The following is a 23750-nucleotide window of genomic DNA, read 5'->3' on the forward strand; positions in this document are numbered from 1 at the left end:
GAAATATATACGAGAAAAAAATATGTTTTCCCAAACACAGTGTGTCTAAACTCTGGTGTCCAAACACCCAGCGCGCCCTAGACCTTCTGTCTGAGGACCAACTAGGTTCACCTAGCCACATAATAAAACACACAGACACAAACGACCTGAGCGCACAGCAGGAAAGGGTGGCCACAGCACTGAAGGGAGTGATTGAAAAAGCTTCTTCTACTTTCCCCAATGCACAAGTGGTTATCTCCACCCTGCTACCACGAAAAGACTTCCACCCTGTTACCATACAGCGGGTAAACACAAGTATTTCCCGTGACTGTGCCTCAAAACCAAATGTTTTCCGGGCCCACCACTCCACCCTGGACTTGAACAGCCTCTATGACCAGGTCCACCTATACAAGGCAGCAGTGCCCACTTTCGCCCGGACCCTAAAGGACATCGCTCTCAAACACAGCCCCAACACCTCACACAGGAGCAACAAATCAATAGACACCCTGCCCAGACCAGTAAGACACTCTCCCAGACCTGCGGGACCCCCCCCATGGACCTACACATAGAGGACCCAGGCCGAGAGGACCTACATCCAGACCACAACACCAGCCACACCCCCACCCCAACCAATCAACACCCCCCCAAGTCAACCATGCTCACACCCCATGTAGGCCCCCTCAGATCAGACCTATGCCCCTCCTGCCCACCCCATGCCCCCCATTCTCGCAAAGAGGTCCTCAACATGGAAGTCACACATACGCCCAGGCCGTGAGCGGGTAAACAGGCCCAACCCCCACTCTTACACTAGCCAAAGCCAATGGCATGTACCAGATGCTCAGCAGGCTCTGCTCACACTTACTGGCCTGATGCCAAACCACACAACCAACAACATCGGACACTTTATGGAACAGAAACCCTTCACTATCTCATCCTGGAATATCCAAGGCCTGAGGTCATCTGCCTTTGGCCTAAAGAGCAGGAACCTGGACTTCATCAAAGAAATCGGAAATACAGACATTGTCATCCTACAAGAAACATGGTATAGAGGAGACGGACCCACTGGCTATGCTAATTTGGTATAGAGCAGACCTAACTCGCTCTATTAAATTAATCAAAACAGGAATATTTTACATTTGGCTAGAAATTCAAAAGGAAATATCAAGGCACAAGGCGAGACCCAGATGCAGATGGTTGGAGTCTTACAATGTTTATTAATCCAAAGTGGTAGGCAAGAGAATGGTTGTGGACAGGCAAAAAGGTCATAACCAGATCAGAGTCCAGGAGGTACAGAGTGGCAGACAGGCTTGTGGTCAAGGCAGGGAGAATGGTCAGGCAGGCAGGTACAGAGTCCAGAAACAGGCAAGGGTCAAAACCGGGAGGACTAGAAAAAGTAGAATGCAAAAAGCAGGAGAATGGGAAAAATGCTGGTTGACTTGGAAACATACAAGACGAACTGGCAAAGAGAGACAGGAAATACAGGGATAAATACACTGGGGAAAACAAGCGACACCTGGAGGGGGTGGAGACAATAACGAGGACAGGTGAAACAGATCAGGGTGTGACAGGAAATGATCTTAACATCCTCCTGTGTGCTCTCTTTATTTTACCTTTATATAACTAGGCAAATCAGTTAAGAACAAATTCTTATTTATAATGACAGCCTAGGAACAGTGGGTTAACTGCCTTGTTCAGGGGCAGAACGACAGATTTTTACCTTGTCGGTTCAGGGATTCGATCTTGCAACCTTTCGGTTACTAGTCTAACGCGTTAACCACAAGGCTACCCTGCCGCCCCTATATCTATCTATATCCCCCCACTAGAATCCCCATACTTTAATGAAGACAGCTTCTCCATCCTGGAGGGGGAAATCAATCACTTCCAGGCCCAGGGACATGTACTAGTCTGTGATGACCTAAATGACAGAACTGGACCAGAACCTGACATCCTCAGCACACATGGGGACAAACACCTGCCTGGAGGTGACAGCATTCCCTCCCCCATATGCCCCCCTAGGCACAACTATGACAACATAACCAACAAAACAGGTCACAACTCCTGCATCTCTGTCGCATGCTGGGTATGTACATAGTCAATGGTAGCCTTCGAGGGGACTTCTATGGTAGGTACACCTATAGCTCATCTCTTGGCAGTAGTACTGAAGACTACTTTATTATTGACCTCGAGTCTCTCAGAGCATTCACAGTCAGTCCACTGACACCCCTATCCGATCACAGCAAAATCACAGTCTACTTGAACAGAGCAATACTCAATCATGAGGCATCAAAGCCAAAGGAACTGAGTAATATTAAGAAATACTACAGATGGAAGGAATTTTGTGTGGAAACCTACCAAAAAGCAATTAGGCAACAACAAATTCAATCCCTTTTAGACAACTTCCTGGACAAAACGTTCCACTGTAATAGCGAAGGTGTAAACTTGGCAGTAGAAAATCTAAACGGTATATTTGACCTTTCAGCTTCCCTATCAAATCAAAAAAATTCAAACAGAAAACAAAAGAAAATTAACAACAATGACAAATGGTTTGATGAACAATGCAAAAACCTAAGAAAGAAATTGAGGAACCTGTCCAACCAAAAACATAAAGTCCCAGAAAACCTTAGTCTACGCCTTCACTATGGTGAATCACGAAAACAATACAGAAATACACTACGGAAAAAGAAGGAACAGCATGTCAGAAATCATCTCAATGTAATTGAAGACCACATATTCACCCTGCACAGGCTAATTGACAAACAAACAAACCAAAACAAAAGCAAAGCCTTCTCATGCTTTGTTGATAAAAAAAAAAGCCTTTGACTCAACTTGGCATGAGTGTCTGCTATATAAATGAATGGATAGTGGTGTTGGGGGAAAAACACATGGCATTATAAAATCCATGTACACAAACAACAAGTCAAGTCAACAAATAAAAATTGGTAAAAAACACACACATTTCTTCCCACAGGGCCGTGGAGTGAGACAGGAATGCAGCTTAAGCCCCAACCTCCTCAACATATATATTAACGAATTGGCGAGGGCACTAGAACAGTCTGCATCACCCGGCCTCACCCTACTAGAATCTGAAGTCAAATGTCTACTCTTTGCTGATGTCACCAACCAAGGAGGGCATACAGCAGCAACTAGATCTTCTGCACAGATTCTGCCAGACCTGGACCCTGACAGTAAATCTCAGTAAGACCAAAAAAATGGTGTTCCATAAAAAGTTCCAGTCGCCAGGACCACAAATACAATTTCCATCTAGACACCGTTGCCCTAGAGCACACAAAAAACTATACATACCTTGGCCTAAACATCAGCGCCACAGGTAACTTCCACAAAGCTGTGAACGATCTGAGAGACAAGGCAAGAAGGGCCTTCTATGCCTTCAAAAGGAGCATAAAATTCGACTTACCAATTAGGATCTGGCTAAAAATACTTGAATCAGTTATAGAACCCATTGCCCTTTATGGTTGTGAGGTTTGGGGTCTGCTCACCAACCAAGAATTCACAAATGGGACAAACACCAGATTGAGACACTGCATGCAGAATTCTGCAAAAATATCCCCTGTACAACGTAGAACACCAAATAATGTATGCAGAGCAGAATTAGGCCGATACCCGCTAATTATCAAAATCCAGAAAAGAGCCGTTAAGTTCTACAACCACCTAAAAGGAAGCGATTCCCAAACCTTCCATAACAAAGCCATCACCTACAGAGAGAAGACAGACTATGTGCACAAAGTCCACAAAATGAGGTGGAAACTGAGCTGCACTTTCTAACCTCCTGCCAAATGTATGACCGTATTCGAGATACATATTTCCCACAGATTCACAAAGAATTCGAAAACAAACCTGATTTTGATAAACTCCCATACCTACTGGGTGAAATACCACAGTGTGCCATCACAGCATCAAGATTTGTGACCTGTTGCCACAAGAAAAGGGCAACTAGTGAAGAACAAACACCATTGTAAATACAATCCATATTTATGTTTATTTATTTTCCCTTTTGTACTTTAACGATTTGCACATTGTTACAACACTGTATATAGACATAATATGACATTTGAAATGTCTTTATTATTTTGGAACTTCTGTGAGTGTAATGTTTACTGTTAATTTTTTTATTGTTGATTTCTCTTTTGTTTATTATCTACTTCACTTGCTTTGACAATATGTTTCCCATGCCAATAAGGCAGCTTGAATTGAATTTAATTTAATTGAGAGGAAGTGTGTGAGAGAGCACGAGAACGGGATATAGAAATATATATAGAAACCAGCACCTGTCAGCCATGATGTACAGTTGAAGTCGGAAGTTTACATACACTTAGGTTGGAGTCATTAAAACTTGTTTTTCAACCACTCCACAAATTATTTGTTAACAAATTATCATTTTGGCAAGTCGGTAAAAACATCTACTTTCTGCATGACACAAGTCATTTTTCCAACAATTGTTTACAGACAGATTATTTCACTTATAATTCACTGAATCACAATTCCAGTGGGTCAGAAGTTTACATACACTAAATTGACAGTGCTTTTAAACAGCTTGGAAAATTCCAGAAAATGATGTCCTGGCTTTAGAAGCTTCTGATAGGCTAATTCACATCATTTGAGTCAATTGGAGGTGTACCTGTGGATGTATTTCAAGGCCTACCTTCAAACTCAGTGCCTCTTTGCCTGACATCATGGGAAAATCTAAAGAAATCAGCCAAGACCTCCAATTGTAGACCTCCACAAGTCTGGTTCATCCTTGGGAGCAATTTCCAAAAGCCTGAAGGTACCACGTTCATCTGTACAAACAATAGTACGCAAGTATAAACACCATGGGACCACTCAGGAAGGAGACGCGTTCTGTCTCCTAGAGATGAACGTCATTTGGTGCGAAAAGTGCAAGTCAATCCCAGAACAACAGCAATGGACCTTGTGAAGATGCTGGAGGAAACAGGTACAAGAGTATCTATATCCACAGTAAAACGAGTCCTATATCGACATAACCTGAAAGGCAGCTCAGTAAGGAAGATGCCACTGTTCCAAAACCGCCATAAAAAAGCCAGACTACGGTTTGCACCTGCACATGGGGACAAAGATTGTACTTTTTGGAGAAATGTCCTCTGGTCTGATTAAATAAAAATAGAACTGTTTGGCCATAATGACCATCGTTATGTTTGGAGGAAAAAGGAAGAGGCTTGCAAGCCGAAGAACACCATTTCAACCGTGAAGCACGGGGGTGGCAGCATCATGTTGAGGGGGTGTGTTCCGGAGTTCCAAATTAAGCAGCAGCAGCTGAAAAGATGAGCTCCTACAAATATTGAAATTTAAATGTTTTTTTTAGAGTAAAGTACATCGAAAAAAAATCAAAAGAAAACTGCAAACTGAATAGGAGACCAAACAAGCAGCAAACAAAGAAGAAAGGCTTTTGAAAAAGTAACAATTTTTCATAAAATTATACCGTTTTCTTAGCTAGCTAAGTTGTTTACCTGTTGCTAGGCAGTTGCTAGGGACATTCCTGAAAGAAGCTAGCTAGCTAACAAGGAGTGTCTAGTTGGCAGAAGAGAAGAAGGGACAAAGAAGGGACAAAGTGGGACAAAATAAGGACAGAAGAAAAGGGAAAGGGGACATTAAGGTGAAGCAGTCCTCTAAAGACACAAAAGACAATAATACAAGAAACAACACTTCTATTGCCTCTCCCTCTACGATACGCACTTCCGGTTTGGTTTGGAGCGAGTAGTTGCATTCCGCTTTGCTCCACAGGTAGTATTACAGGTAGTATTACATTTCATTTCATTACAGTACAACAGTTTGATTTGTTTGATCTTAGCTGGCTACATAGCCGTCTTTGTATCCAAGATAATTGTGTAGTCTAGAGTAATTGTCGAGGTTACCTAGCCAGTTAGAGGTTACCTAGCCAGCTACACTTTCAAACAAAGTCAACAACGCAGCCACTGCTAGCTAGCCTATTTCACCAGCCAGCAGTACTATATCATTTTAGTCAATAAGATTTTTTGCAACGTAAACTTAACTTTCTGAACATTTGAGACGTGTAGTCCACTTGTCATTCCAATCTCCTTTGCATTAGCGTAGCCTCTTCTGTAGCCTGTCAACTATGTGTCTGTCTATCCCTGTTCTCTCCCCTCTGCACAGACCATACAAACGCTTCACACCGCGTGGCCGCTGCTACTCTAACCTGGTGGTCCCAGCGCGCACGACCCACGTGGAGTTCCAGGTCTCAGGCAGCCTCTGGAACTGCCGATCTGCGGCCAACAAGGCAGAGTTCATCTCAGCCTATGCTTCCCTCCAGTCCCTCGACTTCTTGGCACTGACGGAAACATGGATTACCACTGATAACACTGCTACTCCTACTGCTCTCTCCTCGTCTGCCCACGTGTTCTCGCACACCCCGAGAGCTTCTGGTCAGCGGGGTGGTGGCACTGGGATCCTCATCTCTCCCAAGTGGACATTCTCTCTTTCTCCCCTGACCCATCTGTCTATCGCCTCCTTTGAATTCCATGCTGTCACAGTTACCAGCCCTTTCAAGCTTAACATCCTTATCATTTATCGCCCTCCAGGTTCCCTTGGAGAGTTCATCAATGAGCTTGACGCCCTGATAAGTTCCTTTCCTGAGGATGGCTCACCTCTCACAGTTCTGGGTGACTTTAACCTCCCCACGTCTACCTTTGACTCATTCCTCTCTGCCTCCTTCTTTCCACTCCTCTCCTCTTTTGACCTCACCCTCTCACCTTCCCCCCCTACTCACAAGGCAGGCAATACGCTTGACCTCATCTTTACTAGATGCTGTTCTTCCACTAATCTCATTGCAACTCCCCTCCAAGTCTCCGACCACTACCTTGTATCCTTTTCCCTCTCGCTCTCATCCAACACTTCCCACACTGCCCCTACTCGGATGGTATCGCGCCGTCCCAACCTTCGCTCTCTCTCCCCCGCTACTCTCTCCTCTTCCATCCTATCATCTCTTCCCTCTGCTCAAACCTTCTCCAACCTATCTCCTGATTCTGCCTCCTCAACCCTCCTCTCCTCCCTTTCTGCATCCTTTGACTCTCTATGTCCCCTATCCTCCAGGCCGGCTCGGTCCTCCCCTCCTGCTCCGTGGCTCGACGACTCATTGCGAGCTCACAGAACAGGGCTCCGGGCAGCCGAGCGGAAATGGAGGAAAACTCGCCTCCCTGCGGACCTGGCATCCTTTCACTCCCTCCTCTCTACATTCTCCTCTTCTGTCTCTGCTGCTAAAGCCAATTTCTACCACTCTAAATTCCAAGCATCTGCCTCTAACCCTAGGAAGCTCTTTGCCACCTTCTCCTCCCTCCTGAATCCTCCTCCCCCTCCTCCCCCCTCCTCCCTCTCTGCTGATGACTTCGTCAACCATTTTGAAAAGAAGGTCGACGACATCCGATCCTCGTTTGCTAAGTCAAACGACACTGCTGGTTCTGCTCACACTGCCCTACCCTGTGCTTTGACCTCTTTCTCCCCTCTCTCTCCAGATGAAATCTCGCGTCTTGTGACGGCCGGCCGCCCAACAACCTGCCCGCTTGACCCTATCCCCTCCTCTCTTCTCCAGACCATTTCCGGAGACCTTCTCCCTTACCTCACCTCGCTCATCAACTCATCCTTGACCGCTGGCTACGTCCCTTCCGTCTTCAAGAGAGCGAGAGTTGCACCCCTTCTGAAAAAACCTACACTCGATCCCTCCGATGTCAACAACTACAGACCAGTATCCCTTCTTTCTTTTCTCTCCAAAACTCTTGAACGTGCCGTCCTTGGCCAGCTCTCCTGCTATCTCTCTCAGAATGACCTTCTTGATCCAAATCAGTCAGGTTTCAAGACTAGTCATTCAACTGAGACTGCTCTTCTCTGTGTCACGGAGGCGCTCCGCACTGCTAAAGCTAACTCTCTCTCCTCTGCTCTCATCCTTCTAGACCTATCGGCTGCCTTTGATACTGTGAACCATCAGATCCTCCTCTCCACCCTCTCCGAGCTGGGCATCTCCGGCGCGGCCCACGCTTGGATTGCGTCCTACCTGACAGGTCGCTCCTACCAGGTGGCGTGGCGAGAATCTGTCTCCGCACCACGTGCTCTCACCACTGGTGTCCCCCAGGGCTCTGTTCTAGGCCCTCTCCTATTCTCGCTATACACCAAGTCACTTGGCTCTGTCATATCCTCACATGGTCTCTCCTATCATTGCTATGCAGACGACACACAATTAATCTTCTCCTTTCCCCCCTCTGATAACCAGGTGGTGAATCGCATCTCTGCATGTCTGGCAGACATATCAGTGTGGATGACGGATCACCACCTCAAGCTGAACCTCGGCAAGACGGAGCTGCTCTTCCTCCCGGGGAAGGACTGCCCGTTCCATGATCTCGCCATCACGGTTGACAACTCCATTGTGTCCTCCTCCCAGAGTGCTAAGAACCTTGGCGTGATCCTGGACAACACCCTGTCGTTCTCAACTAACATCAAGGCGGTGACCCGTTCCTGTAGGTTCATGCTCTACAACATTCGCAGAGTACGACCCTGCCTCACGCAGGAAGCGGCGCAGGTCCTAATCCAGGCACTTGTCATCTCCCGTCTGGATTACTGCAACTCGCTGTTGGCTGGGCTCCCTGCCTGTGCCATTAAACCCCTACAACTCATCCAGAACGCCGCAGCCCGTCTGGTGTTCAACTTTCCCAAGTTCTCTCACGTCACCCCGCTCCTCCGCTCTCTCCACTGGCTTCCAGTTGAAGCTCGCATCCGCTACAAGACCATGGTGCTTGCCTACGGAGCTGTGAGGGGAACGGCACCTCCGTACCTTCAGGCTCTGATCAGGCCCTACACCCAAACAAGGGCACTGCGTTCATCCACCTCTGGCCTGCTCGCCTCCCTACCTCTGAGGAAGTACAGTTCCCGCTCAGCCCAGTCAAAACTGTTCGCTGCTCTGGCACCCCAATGGTGGAACAAACTCCCTCACGACGCCAGGTCAGCGGAGTCAATCACCACCTTCCGGAGACACCTGAAACCCCACCTCTTTAAGGAATACCTAGGATAGGATAAAGTAATCCTTCTAACCCCCCCCCCCCTTAAAAGAGTTAGATGCACTATTGTAAAGTGGTTGTTCCACTGGATATCATAAGGTGAATGCACCAATTTGTAAGTCGCTCTGGATAAGAGCGTCTGCTAAATGACTTAAATGTAATGTAATGTAATGCTTTGCTGCAGGAGGGACTGGTGCACTTCACAAAATAGATGACATCATGAGGACAGAAAATTATGTGGATATATTGAAGTAACATCTCAAGACATCAGTCAGGAAGTTAAAGCTTGGTCGCAAACGGGTCTTCCAAATGGACAATGACCCCAAGCATACTTCCAAAGTTGTGGCAAAATGGCTTAAGGACAACGAAGTCAAGGTGTTGGAGTGGCCATCACAAAGCCCTGACCTCAATCCCATAGAAGATTTGTGGGCAGAACTGAAAAAGCGTGTGCGAGCAAGGAGGCATGCAATTGTTGAATGTATGGTTATTTTGACCCTTGGTTATTGTTGTAACTGTTGTCCCGTTGCCAATTTTGATACTCATTTTTATTTATTTTCATATTGTAAATATCCAAAATAAGCTTTGGCAATATGTACATTGTTACGTCATGCCAATAAAGCAATTGAATTTAATTGAATTGAGAGAGGGGAATAGAGAGAGAGAGGGGAATAGAGAGAGAGAGGGGAATAGAGAGAGAGAGAGAAGGAGAAAAGGAGAGAGAGAGGGGAATAGAGAGAGAGAGAGGGGAATAGAGAGAGAGAGAGAGAGAGAGAGAGAGAGGAAGTGTGAGAGAGATAGGAAGTGTGTGTGTGTGTGTGTGAGAGAGAGGGAGGAAGTGTGTCTCGCTCTCTCTCTCTCTGACTCTCTCTCTCGCTCTCTCTCTCTCTCTCTCTCTCTCTGTCTCTCTCTCCTACGCTGTCTCTGTCTGTCTCTCTCTCTGACTCTCTCTCTCCCTCTCTCTGTCTCTCTCTCCTACGCTGTCTCTGAGTTTTTGTCCTTGTGATTTCTATAATCTCTTTAACATGGAAAGCAGTCTAGCTCATATATTGCATAAGCAATGACTCAAGTGTATCAAAAGATAAATATTCTTTCTTCGCCCGACTCAGCATTATTTTAGATGATTCTAAAGAGACACATATAGCTCCATAGAGAGTGTATTGAGTGTTTTGAGTTCCTCTGAGTTTCTCTGACTGTTCCTCTGTTTTCCCACTAGATGGCTCTGTAGAACAGATAACACTACTTGAATAGTTGCTCAGCAGCCTTTTGCTTGGTCTGAGGACAGCAGTCTCAGGTGGTGGACTGTGTGGGCAAGAACGAGTGTGTGTGTGGGAAGTCTTTGGGGGAGGGGGGTGTCTCTATGGACACCAGGTGAGGATCAAACCGGGGGGGGGGGGGGGGGGGGGGGGGGCAGCAGGTGAAGGGGGGGCTGGGGGTCTGGGGGTTGGGGTAAGAGGCTCAAAGCCTAGACAAGCAATGAGGTGGGGGGTTGAACCACAGCTGCCTCTCAGCTTTCAAACACAAGGAGGTATACTACGAAGCAGAGTTAATGAGTTAGGAAGTACTGCTACCACTTTGTAGGCCAATACAGACCTCTGTATGACAGGAGTTTGCAAACTAAGCTGTTTACAGAGGTAGTAATTCTCTCTCTCTCTCACACTATCTATCTTTATCTCTCCTTTCCCCCATCCCTCTCTCTCTAGATGACATATGTGACCTGAAGGTGGAGAGGCCTGGCATTGTGGACATGCTGACGGCCAAAGAGAGGGAGTCCCTGGAGGAGAACGATGAGAAGGAGGAGAAAGAGAAGGAGGTGGAGTTGGGGAACGGAGAGAAGGGCCAGCAGGAGGAGCAGGGAGAGGAGAAGGAGGTGAAAGTGGAGGAGGAGGAGGAGGAGGTGGAAGGAGGAATGTTAGAGGAGGAGGACTTGGAGGAGTTGAGGTCCCAGGTGTTGCAGCTGGTGTTGGAGCTGGAGGAGGCCAGGGAGGTGTCTCAACAACATGAAGAGAGCTTCATGGAGCTCCAGGGTGAGTTGCTGTTTGTGAGAGTGAGTGTGTGTGTGAGTGAAGAGTTTGTGTCTGAGTGTGAGTGTGACTGTATTTGTCTTAGTGTGTGGAATTGTGTGTGTCTGAGTGAGTGAGTGTGAGTGTATGTGTGCCTGTGTGTGTGAGACTGTGTGACAGCTGTAGCCATGATTGCATGCTGGGTGTTTAGTTCATTGTGACATCACAGCTGGGTCGTGAGAGGGTTGGGAGGTCCTACTGCTCAGCTGTCATGGTTCTTGTGCCAGTTGTCCCTGACCCCCCATGGTCCATTCTGCTGACTCACATGCGTACTCACTTTGTTCCTCCTCTCCTCCCCCTTTCTCTCCCTCCTCTTGTACATTTCCTCCTCTCATATCCCCCCTTCTTCTCTTCCTCCCCTCTCTCCCTCTTTCCTCTGTTCCCAGGTCTGTTGGAAGACGAGCGTCTGGCTAGTGCTCACCAGGCAGAGAGCTTTACCAGACAGATCCAGAGACTGCAAGGTAGACAGGCACGCAAGCGTGTATGCGCACACACAAACATGCACCCAAGTGCACACACCATTATACACAACCTTTCCTCTCTCCACTTCTGATAAATGAACACAGTACCATTATCTTCCCCTACTGTCTCATGAAATAGTGTATTGGCTGAGGAAAAGTTAACAATAAACATAACTTTTATAGATGAACTCCCCACTAATATGTCTCCTAGACGGGTCTCATGATAGTGGAGAGAGGACAACTTTAAGAGATACATGGATTGGACACAATATCCTTCTCTCTCTCTTTCTATTTGTACTCTCCCCATCACTTGACAATGATATAGGGTTTAAACAAAAGTTTTATAATAAATTGTTCCAAGTAGAGTCAATATAAAAAGCACAATAGGGTTTCAATACACATAGCTGAATATGACAGTATATCTATTCTCTTATGATCCCACCATAGTTATATGGTCTAATTATCTAAAATGACAGGCTCATCTATCTTATCTTATCTTAGACTGTATTCATAGAATTTGTCTGCTTGGGAAGAGGTCTGGTATAGCTCCATGATTGGCTGAAATCTCAATGGTGCTCAACCTCAGGAGACTTGGTGGCCACCGTATGAAGGACGTCACGTGACCAGAGAGACACCAGACCATAGAAATCCATATATTTCATTCTGTGCACCAGACATCATTAGTTACAGGAAGGACAGTGGCTCCAGACGACATAGAGGCCTTGTCATGATGTCACTTCCTTGGGAGAAGATGCTCAGTCTCCAGGCTCAGCATTTCAAATATGATCCAACTAGTGACCATTTCCGGAGACCTTCTCCCTTACCTCACCTCGCTCATCAACTCATCCTTGACCGCTGGCTACGTCCCTTCCGTCTTCAAGAGAGCGAGAGTTGCACCCCTTCTGAAAAAACCTACACTCGATCCCTCCGATGTCAACAACTACAGACCAGTATCCCTTCTTTCTTTTCTCTCCAAAACTCTTGAACGTGCCGTCCTTGGCCAGCTCTCCTGCTATCTCTCTCAGAATGACCTTCTTGATCCAAATCAGTCAGGTTTCAAGACTAGTCATTCAACTGAGACTGCTCTTCTCTGTGTCACGGAGGCGCTCCGCACTGCTAAAGCTAACTCTCTCTCCTCTGCTCTCATCCTTCTAGACCTATCGGCTGCCTTTGATACTGTGAACCATCAGATCCTCCTCTCCACCCTCTCCGAGCTGGGCATCTCCGGCGCGGCCCACGCTTGGATTGCGTCCTACCTGACAGGTCGCTCCTACCAGGTGGCGTGGCGAGAATCTGTCTCCGCACCACGTGCTCTCACCACTGGTGTCCCCCAGGGCTCTGTTCTAGGCCCTCTCCTATTCTCGCTATACACCAAGTCACTTGGCTCTGTCATATCCTCACATGGTCTCTCCTATCATTGCTATGCAGACGACACACAATTAATCTTCTCCTTTCCCCCCTCTGATAACCAGGTGGTGAATCGCATCTCTGCATGTCTGGCAGACATATCAGTGTGGATGACGGATCACCACCTCAAGCTGAACCTCGGCAAGACGGAGCTGCTCTTCCTCCCGGGGAAGGACTGCCCGTTCCATGATCTCGCCATCACGGTTGACAACTCCATTGTGTCCTCCTCCCAGAGTGCTAAGAACCTTGGCGTGATCCTGGACAACACCCTGTCGTTCTCAACTAACATCAAGGCGGTGACCCGTTCCTGTAGGTTCATGCTCTACAACATTCGCAGAGTACGACCCTGCCTCACGCAGGAAGCGGCGCAGGTCCTAATCCAGGCACTTGTCATCTCCCGTCTGGATTACTGCAACTCGCTGTTGGCTGGGCTCCCTGCCTGTGCCATTAAACCCCTACAACTCATCCAGAATGCCGCAGCCTGTCTGGTGTTCAACTTTCCCAAGTTCTCTCACGTCACCCCGCTCCTCCGCTCTCTCCACTGGCTTCCAGTTGAAGCTCGCATCCGTTACAAGACCATGGTGCTTGCCTACGGAGCTGTGAGGGGAACGGCACCTCCGTACCTTCAGGCTCTGATCAGGCCCTACACCCAAACAAGGGCACTGCGTTCATCCACCTCTGGCCTGCTCGCCTCCCTACCTCTGAGGAAGTACAGTTCCCGCTCAGCCCAGTCAAAACTGTTCGCTGCTCTGGCACCCCAATGGTGGAACAAACTCCCTCACGACGCCAGGTCAGCGGAGTCAATCACCACCTTCCGGAGACACCTGAAACCCCACCTCTTTAAGGAATACCTAGGATAGGATAAAGTAATCCTTCTAACCCCCCCCCCCCCCCCCTTAAAAGAGTTAGATGCACTATTGTAAAGTGGTTGTTCCACTGGATATCATAAGGTGAATGCACCAATTTGTAAGTCGCTCTGGATAAGAGCGTCTGCTAAATGACTTAAATGTAAAAATGTAAATGTAAATTTGGATAAACATGGGGTTATGTAGGTGACTGAGTGTAAGGGTGCGTGGGGGGTGAGAGCACTCCCTCCTTATTCCTCTCTCACTCCCCCCTTGCAGTGACACTCACCACATGACTCCTATTGGAATGCAGACTGGGGGTGAGGGGGGAGGGGAAGGCCGAGGTAGGGGTAGTTTGTCTTAGCTCATTTGGCTTTGTTATTCTGCTGTTGTACGCACACGACGCCAGTGTTTCCCATCCACAGTGAGGGACAAGGAGAGAGAGGGAGAGAACTCTCCATACATGGTGAGCTCCACGTAACGGCAACACCAAGGCAGAATGCCATGTGACGTCAGAGAGAGGCCATGTGATTGGCTGAATTACTGTAAACATTAAGGCAGAAGGGGATTGATGTTCCCGGTAAGGAAAGTTCTCAAGAGGAGAATGTGAACGTATTGTACAACCGTGTGAGTGCTCAAGAATTGCCCTCTTGCTCTGGTGAGCCCAGACGCCTTTTGTCCCTAACCCAGGACAAGCCTATGTCCAGTACAATACTATACTGTACCTCACACTATAACTAAGTAAGTAAGTAGCTTTGTCTGAGCCAGAATGGCCCAGACTGTACTTCTTCGTAATGTTGTGGTCCAAGAAGTAATCTAGGTGTGTGGTTCCTCTGTGCACTGTGTGTTAAGAGAGCTGGTCTGCAGACACAGCCATATAGCCATGGCCTCTTGAGCTCTGGCCATGTCTGTGTAAACCCATCAGTCTCTCTTCACTTTAAAAGTCAAGTATGTGCGTGTGTGTGTGTGATTAATGAGGAGAGGTGAGGCGACAGGGGTTCTACTTTAGAGATAGAAAGCCCAGACCAGAGCCAATGCCCTTGTCCCTCTCCTCTGCCTTCTCCCTCTTCACTCTCCTCCCCATATCCCTGGCTCATTCAGCTCTTGTGTCTGCTCTTTGCAGCCAGGACATGTTTACTAGAGTGCTTACCAGACCTTCCTGAAACAAAAGGTCCTTGACAGAGTACAAGTCAACATTGCTTGTCTTTTCTGATTCAAAGATTGACATGAACTCTCCTCTCCTCTCCTCTCCTCTCCTCTCCTCTCCTCTCCTCTCCTCTCCTCTCCTCTCCTCTCCTTTCCTCTCCTCTCCTCTCCTCTCCTCTCCTCTCCTCTCCTCTCCTCTCCTCTCCTCTCCTCTCCTCTCCTCTCCTCTCCCCCTCTAGCTCAGCTGCGTTCGGTCCAGGAGGAGATGGACTCTCTGGAGGAGGAGAAGGAGAGTGAGCTGGGGGAGGCGCAGGAGGAGCTGAGGTCTGCCCAGGAGGAGGTGCTGGTTCTGCAGCAGGCGGGGGAGGAGGCGGCAGCGGAGAGGGAGAACGACATCGCCTCCCTGCAGGAGGAGCTGTGTCGTCTGAGGGCCGAGCTGCAGCGTCTCCGCTCCACGGCCCAAGAGTACGAGCTGGAGATCACCACCCTGCGGGCCGAAATCAGTATGAAGAGCATGAGGAGGGAGGGAGAGACTGACGGTACTATCATACTATATACTGCACTAACCCTGCATCTAACCCAAACTACTAACCACTACAACACCACACAAGCTGCAACACTGCTTAAACCCCTTGCACAAACTCAAAACACAACCATTCCACACACCCATTCCCTGCCCAACCAGTACACCATTCCATACATAACACTGAAGCAATGGAAACCAATCAGTGGTGAGGAAAATCCCAGTCAGTATACCCAATAATACGGCACAGTATTATGATCCAGTTAAAACTGTAGGTCGGATCCAATAGAAGACTCAACAGGTCCAGTTGGCAGAGAGGCCTTCTTAGCAGCAGAGAATTGTGGGTAAATACGAGAGAGTCTGGGACTCATCATCGTGACTCCAGGGTTGCCAGATTTGGCTTTAGCCGTCTCCATTAAAACACACTTCGGCAATGTTTAGAGGATTTATGAGTGTTATTGATCGCAGGCTTATGGTTACTGGTGAAGTCACGCATGGAGAGTTCAAGGTGTCACCACTATACTGTTAGGATAATATGGTAATGACACAGCACCACTGTGTGTACTCAAACAAGAGGGAGGAAAGCCAACAGCCTCTGTTTAAGTTTGATGGGTTGATTCTCTCGTGGTTCCGCTAGTCCGTAACGATCTGGGTAGATCCCCTTTCAGTTTTAATGCCCCCCATTGTTGGATAGGATGCAGAACTCCTTGCCTCTTGATTCACTGGTGCCGCCAGGGTAGTTTATGGCTCTAGTATTAGATGTGTTGAATGAGAGTTGCAGTTGTTTTGAGTGAATGAAGAGATGGTTGTAATGTTGAAAGTTGTAATTTGTAGTTTTTGTAAAAGTTTCAAAAAAAATCTTTGTTAGAGTGATCATTTCTCTATTGTTGTATTGTTGTGCTGAAAATGAGACGCTGGTCTCGATGAGTTTCCCCAGACGAAATAAAATATACCAATAAAAATAAAAATAAATTATACCTGATGAGTAACAAACTGTTTCGGAGAAAATGAGGATCACAATCTGTCTTGGCATCTGTAGGGATGATTCAGACTGAAAACTGATTCCTCCTTCAAACACTCAAGTCCAGAAAGCAGGCGAAAGCTTTTAAAAGTTTTACTGTGTTCTCTGTCTCGATGTGCTCATTTGTTACAGCTGCTACTCCTTTATTTGATTGAATGCTAATTAAGTAGAAAAACAACTCTGCCCTACACAAAACCAACCCAATAGTAGATATAAATGAGTTAAAGTCCCATATTTTTCCAGAGCTGCTTTTTTCAATTGGTTATTTTCAGAGGAGAGCCTGGGTACTCTCTCTCTCTCTCTCTCTCTCTCTCTCTCTCTCTCTCTCGCTCTCTCGCTCTCTCTCTCCCCCCCCCCCCCCCCTCTGGCCATTCCTCCTCAGTGTTGTAAACCTCTCTTCTGGTGGTTTCTTCTCTCCCTACTTTATGTATTCAGTATAATGACGACATAACATATTCTCTAGCAGAATGAGTAACACAGGGTTACTAGATCAAAGGCTCTCTCGGTGTGTGTTTGTGACCTGCATTATATTAGCAGTTCACAGTACTCTATCCTCGTGCATCTCCAGTCTGTGCATGACTTTCATTAGCCTGTCTAATAGCAGGGCTAATGCCAGAGAGAGAAAGAGAGAAGAAAAGAGAGGAAGGAAAGAAGAGGGGGAGGGGGAGAAGGTGGTATTGAGACAGAATTAGGACAATGAAAGTAAAGGAAAGCAGGGATTCAGAAAGGGTAAAGCAGTAAAGACGATTCAGCGCAAGATACAGTGGTAGGTCTAAGTGTACTGTACCTCACCCAGTCACATAAACACATTAGGCTGTTCTCATGGCCATAAATCAGGATCTTGAACAAGAAGTGGCAACCTCTCTCATAGCCACCCACACATACACACTTTCAGGTATACACACACGTACACACGTATAGGTATACACACATAAACACACGCTGCCCAGCAACATTACAAACAGCATTCCTAATTATAACACCTGTAAGAGGAGCTCTTTGGCGCCATAGCGCTGTCATGTCTAAAGGTAAGCTTATACTTGCTTATTTCCAGACTTTATACTCAACTCTCCCACACTCATTGACCACCCTCATCCAGGGGAGGATTGAGCCTCTCAGCCAACGCCAGGGTGTCGTTAACAGTATACTGTAGCGTCCTCCATTGTCCCTGTTTCATACCGGTCTCCATCTAGTCAACCTCTGCTCGCCTTCCTCGCCATATCACACCCTTTCCTGTGGAACCTGTTACCATGACTACGTATTGTTAACATGGTTCAGTGCGTCAACTTTCCCACCCCAACACACACCCAAGACAAAACAGCACACACTCATGTGACCCTGTGTACGCGTGTGTGTGTTCCAGGTGAGGTAAGCCAGCTGACGGCGGAGTGTCATACCATTTCAGACGAGTGTCAGGCCCTGAAGGACGAAAACAAACAGCTGAGCCACAAACTGCAGCAGCTGCAGCAGCAGCGAGCCGGGTGAGTGGCCGAGCCGCCAGTCGATCAAGCTGCCGACCAATCAGTCACAGCCTCTCTATGTCTGGAGACCCCCACATTGCTCTACAAACCTATCGTCTGTTTATTGTCTGCAGATCATCTATCATAACTTTTTGTCTGGGGTCTGATGTGTCAGTAACAAGCTGTCAGTCCACAGATAAGACAAGATCACACAGGTAAACGTAAGAGTCTTTTTATAGCCTTCTGTATGGTTAAAGCCTTTGTCTCTTCCATCTCTCTCTGTGTCCCCAAGAAATGTCTTCCTTGGTCGTCTGTGTGTGTCTGGATGTGTGAGAGTGTGATCTCGTTCCTACAGTACACACCCTGTAACATAACTAGGAGACCTATGTGTGTATTTGTGTATGTGTGTGTGTGTGTGTGTCTGTGAGCGTGCATGTGTTACAGGTCCCAGTTTTGGGACTGGTGCAGCAGATAATAGTTCCTGTACAGGAACTAACGTCCTGCGGCTGATAGTGGCACGTCAAAGAGCTCAATACTCTGGTAGTACTCTATGTACTCAGTGAGTACTGCATTCTTACATAACATGCTTGACACAGTTCCCTATAAACCCTCCACTCTCTGCTCTCTGGTGTCACCACTCTGATCAAAGGTGATACAGAGACACAGGAGAACATCTCCATTTGAGCTCCATGTAAACAGACCTGATATTGAGGTGGCTATACTGTATATAGCAGGCTGCAATAGCACAGCAGGGCACTGTGGGAAATTAAATCAATGATCTTACTGTAAGAGCATACTTAGGCCTGGTTTCATTTCATCCCCTAGACCCTAGCCCCTCTTGTCCCCTTTGAAGTGATTGTTTAATGTGGGTGAGGCCTTAGGAAACGACGTTGTCTAATTCTAGGATGCATAGACTAGTAAGGATGCAGCCTGTGTATGTAAGGGTACTGTATCCTGACATAAGTCATTTCCTGTTTTTGAAAGATAACTTGTGTCTTTTCATTGTGAGTTCTGGGTTTGTGGCAACTTCGTATTAGGAAGGAAATTTCATTGAATTCATTCTCAAGTCCGTCTTCCAACCCAGATCTACTCAAATGAAATACACGACACACTTATCCAATGTTAGCTCCGGAGAAAGAATCTCAGACTTATTGGCAGAAGTAGTGACTCATGTTTTCCCAGAATGAAAGAGAGCTGTGGTTGGTCCTTCACGGTATTGCACTGTAATACATCACACTGAATACAGTAGTTACTTCAATGCACTCTAGTCTTGTACACTGATAGTGCTCATCAATTTTTAAGCTTCAATTATTTATGTTCACTCTACCGATTCACAGAATGTATGGGTGTGTTTTAGCAAAGTACTATGTAGTGTAATGGGGTGATCTGACCATATAAGCTGTTATGTCATGAATGTTTAAACTCTGGGAGAGTTGTGGTTGGCCCAGGGGACAGAGTTAAATCTGTTTAAACTCTGTGAGAGTTATTGTTGGCCCACAATATAATTTTCTCCCACTGAATAAATGTTGCTGAGAGGTAATGAGGTGAGTACTGCACTGCGGATTTCAACAACACCACAGCAAACGCACACACACGCACGCACCCGCGCGCACACAAACACACACACACAGATGAATGATGCTTATAAATTGCTAACACATTGAATGATCTCTCTGGATGACAGCTCCAATGATGTCTACCTGGCCTTGAGAGGGGAGGGGGACGAAGACCAGAAGGATGAGGGTGTTGGGCAGGATGAGGAATCAGTGAAAGCTGGAGGCTACATGACCCTGTCCCAGACCCACGGTGGGCAGACCCAGACTGGGCAAGGTGGGCGCTTGGTGGATGCATCCATCCAGAAGAACATCTCGTTTGATGGCAAGCCCATCACCAATTGGAACGGGGGACCCACTGAAGTCTTCTCCCTACGAGACCAACTCAAACTGGCTGAGGAGAGGGCCTCGCAAGTACAGAGACAAGTATGGACACAGACACATACAAGTCTTATAAAACAGAGTAAGCCAATGTGATAATGAAAATGCTGTCTCTCTCTCTCTCTCTCTCTCTCTCTCTCTCTCTCTCTCTCTCTCTCTCTCTCTCTCTCTCTCTCTCTCCCTCTCCCTCTCCCTCTCCCTCTCCCTCTCCCTCTCCCTCTCTCTCTCTCTCTCTCTCTCTCTCTCTCTCTCTCTCTCTCTCTCTCTCTCTCTCTCTCTCTCTCTCTCTCTCTCTCTCTCTCTCTCTCTCTCTCTCTCTCTCTCTCTCTCCCTCCCAGTGTGAAGGGTTGAAGGGGGAGCTTACGGAACTTCAGGGGCTGTTTGACTGCAGCCAGAAGGAGAGGGCGGAGCTGGAGCAGGAACTGCATCACTGCAGGGTGGAGCTAGAGAGGCTGGGCGGCAGGAAGTCACAGGTGAGAGGTCAGCGGTCGGAGGGAGGTAACTTTGGTAACAATGGCCGACAAAAGATGGCCTCTTCTGTGTATGAGTTGGTGAAAACAAGTGTTCCTATAAGGGGACAATCACTACACATGTGTTATAAGAAGGGTTATGGTGGTGAAGGAGCTAGTTATGAGGTAAGTAGAAGGGAACGAGAAGACAACTATACACAAACACACCTGTATTTACAGTACACTTGAGTAACTGTGCGCTAACTAACCCATTCTCCTCAAGCATCAAGTCTGTCTGTCTGCCTGTATTGTGTGCATGTGGGTCAGTAACAACAGCTCAGTCAAACAGCTATGTCTCATGGAATCGTGACTTGTCTCTCGTCCTCTTTCTACCTCCAGTCCTCTCTCTGCCTCCAGTGGTGTAGTCAGTTATTTTTGTGTCCTCGACTTTGGTCCCTGGCTTCTTCCGCCCTCAACATGCATTGCTTCAATGGCGGTGTGTCTCTGCGTCCTGTCGCCCTGTCCAGTGTCTGTCCCCGTGTCCACCTAAACAATCCAGTTCCTATCCTCTTTCTCTTCCTCTTCCTTTCTGATGCCATCAAAACCAGGAAGTGCTGAATCAGAGTTTTGTTGAAAACTGAATAACAAAAAGGACAAATCAACCCACATGTTATTATAGTGTACAAATGTGCGCTTATAAGCAAGCCACTCTACCCTTGATGATTTGATTGGGTGTACGTGGTCTCCTTATCAAGGATTTGGACATAGACCATCCAGCCTGAGTACCACAGCAGTTCATGTCACTCACCTGTCCTCCATAGTTGTAGTTTCTCTTGTGACGAAACCCCCCCACCCACACTGCTGGGCTGCCTACAACTCCCAGGGTTCTCTCTGTCTGAGTGACCGTTTGAGTGACAGGCAGCACTTTTCAGTGTTGGCAGAGATCTTTAAATGACAAGATGGAACCATTACACAAGTTGTTCATCTGGTCTTTAACCATCTTTGATGTGCTCTAATGCCATGCTCTTTCTGTTTCTCCCCCTCCCTTCATCGTTGCCATGGCTGTGTTTTGTTGAAAACTCATATTTATAAACGTATTCACATTCATATTGTCAAATCTGTCTACCATAACCACCCTTCAAAACGTTGCGCAATATGGTTTTTATTATCAATCTGCCTGTCTCTTTATTTCTTTCGTTCTCCCTCTCTGTCACTCACCCTCTCTGTCCTTGTCTATTGGTCTCTCTACCTGTCTATCTGCCTGTCATCTCATTTATCTACCTCTCAATCACCTCATGATGTTTTATTTACATATCTGTTGTCTCTTCATCTATCTCTCCATATGTAATTCTTTCACTTTTGTCTCCCTTTATTATGATTTGTGATTTCTCTCACCACCTACCTCCTCCTCTCTCATGCCCACATGATCCCTTGTTTTCTCCCCAGAACTGCACTCCTCCGTCTGAGCCCCCTGTTCTCTCCATCCCCTTCATAGGAATGATTGTAATAATGGCCCTGATATGGTGCTGGTGGGAGGAGCTGGCGTCCTAGAGGGGACCAGGTATGGGCATGCCCTTTCTTTATCTAGAAGAATCAAATATAGTCAACTCTTATTCCCTCTAAGAGAGGCTGAATATCTGTTGTAGATGCAGATTGTTCAGCCTCTGGCTGTGGGTGTGCCTGAATATAGAATACTGCACACACAGATATACTGTAGATAGCGAATGTATAGGGCCAGTACATATGGTTCCTGTTAGTAGTTAAATGTTATTAGAGTTCGTAGTTCAAAGTTCTGACAGTGATCTGATCTGTTGTGGAAGGGTACCTTATTCCACTGACATAAAGACTCGGATTCAAGCATAAGCGTGTGCTGGAAAGACCAGCTATTACAGTGGAGTAGACCCATGTCTTACAATGTAAGTTGTCCCTCTAAGAATCACGTTTCCCTTGATCTGTCAATCAAACTAAAGCTGTTTTAGGAACGCAATCTCTATGGTGAACAATAAACATCCAAAGCCACGTGAACACCAAATGGGCTAGAACCAAAACGTTAATAGAGGGTGGCGAAAAGACTTTACGGATATCAGCGACTTGGCTCCCGTTGGGTTAAACTGGCTCAAAATGTACCGTGTGGTCTGTTTTGTTCCTCTGAAGGTGGGCCGTCAACCTTAGAGTTAGCGGAGTCACTGAGGCAGACAGTCCAATAACTCAGTTTCACCCAGCAGTCTCCAAATGCACCATTCACTGTGTTTACTATGACTCTACTGAATGGAATGGCTCCGATTGTAAGAATACTAAGAACTTGGCTTGGAACAGCCAAGCAGCCGCCACACTTGAGAGAAATGAAAAGGAGAGAGAAGAAAGAGACTTTCACACTTGCTTGCCTGTTCCTCTGATGTTTTCGTCTGAGAAAGGTGGCTTTTTTTTGAGTGGTCCGTCACACTTAGCCGAGAGAAACACAGTGACACGCGGCTCCTTTCATGTCTCCATTGGGACTGTGCCGAGATTACCGCTAGAGCCAAGATGGATGACACAGCGCTAATGTCAACACCCACCGCTCCTGCCTGACCTCCACAGGTGGGACAGCAGCCAGGAAGCCAGGGAACTGAGGTTTAGAAAAACCTTCTCTCCCTCCAACCTCCAGCCAGCTGAATGCTGTGTTGTGGTCAGCCTGCAGTGAGGCATAGCCCTTTCTGCACCTCTCTCTCTTGTATGGCCCCTGACAGATTTAGCCGACAGGGGTCTTGGGACATTTAGAATGAGGTTTGGCTATTTACCTTGGGACATTTAGAATGAGGTTTGGCAATTTACCTTGGGATATTTAGAATGAGGTATGGCTATTTACCTTGGGACATTTAGAATGAGGTATGGCTATTTACCTTGGGACATTTAGAATGAGGTATGGCTATTTACCTTGGGACATTTAGCCTGAGTTGGAGTGTTTGTCTTTTATTGTAGTGAGTGAGGGTTCAGAAGCTTTAATGAGAGTGTCAGGCGTCCATTTTAGGATGACATGGCCACAAGTTGTGTGTGGGTGTGTGTATATGTGTGTGTGTGTGTGTCGGCGAGAAGCTGTCAGTTACTACACCACACTCAGGGGGGATCCTCTTACTGGGCTCCAGGGTGACATCACTGCTAAACTCTCTCTCTCTCTCTCTCTCTCGCTCGCTCGCTCGCTCGCACGCACGCACGCACGCACGCACGCACGCACGCACGCACGCACGCACGCACGCACGCACGCACGCACGCACGCACACACACACACACACACACACACACACACACACACACACACACACACACACACACACACACACACACACACACACACACTCTCTCTCTCTCTCTCTCTCTCTCTGCAGCTAACAACACCACTCAAGTCTTCTCTCTTCTCACATAGGAGTGTGTAGGTTGGTTGTGTGGGTCTGTA

The 23750-nt window shown here is 47.1% G+C and overlaps 1 protein-coding gene across 7 annotated transcripts in view; it reads left to right on the top strand.

Moving 5' to 3' along the window:
- ccdc136b (coiled-coil domain containing 136b) overlaps nt 1-23750 on the top strand; it is a 52697-nt gene that overhangs the window by 25532 nt on the left and 3415 nt on the right. For 4 of the 7 annotated variants that reach the window (XM_071332741.1, XM_071332743.1, XM_071332742.1 and 1 more), the window contains exons 3-10: nt 10715-11038; nt 11461-11535; nt 15173-15472; nt 17841-17958; nt 18072-18152; nt 19622-19916; nt 20210-20344; nt 21767-21881. In XM_071332741.1, coding sequence (XP_071188842.1) covers nt 10715-11038; nt 11461-11535; nt 15173-15472; nt 17841-17958; nt 18072-18152; nt 19622-19916; nt 20210-20344; nt 21767-21871 — 1433 coding nt within the window. In that variant the 3' untranslated portion in view covers nt 21872-21881. The remainder of the gene's footprint in view (nt 1-10714; nt 11039-11460; nt 11536-15172; nt 15473-17840; nt 17959-18071; nt 18153-19621; nt 19917-20209; nt 20345-21766; nt 21882-23750) is intronic. The other 3 variants (XR_011666900.1, XM_071332744.1, XM_071332745.1) reach the window with 3 other exon arrangements.

The sequence above is a fragment of the Salvelinus alpinus genome, chromosome 11, assembly GCF_045679555.1.
Source record: "Salvelinus alpinus chromosome 11, SLU_Salpinus.1, whole genome shotgun sequence".
Taxonomy (NCBI): Eukaryota; Metazoa; Chordata; class Actinopteri; order Salmoniformes; family Salmonidae; genus Salvelinus; species Salvelinus alpinus.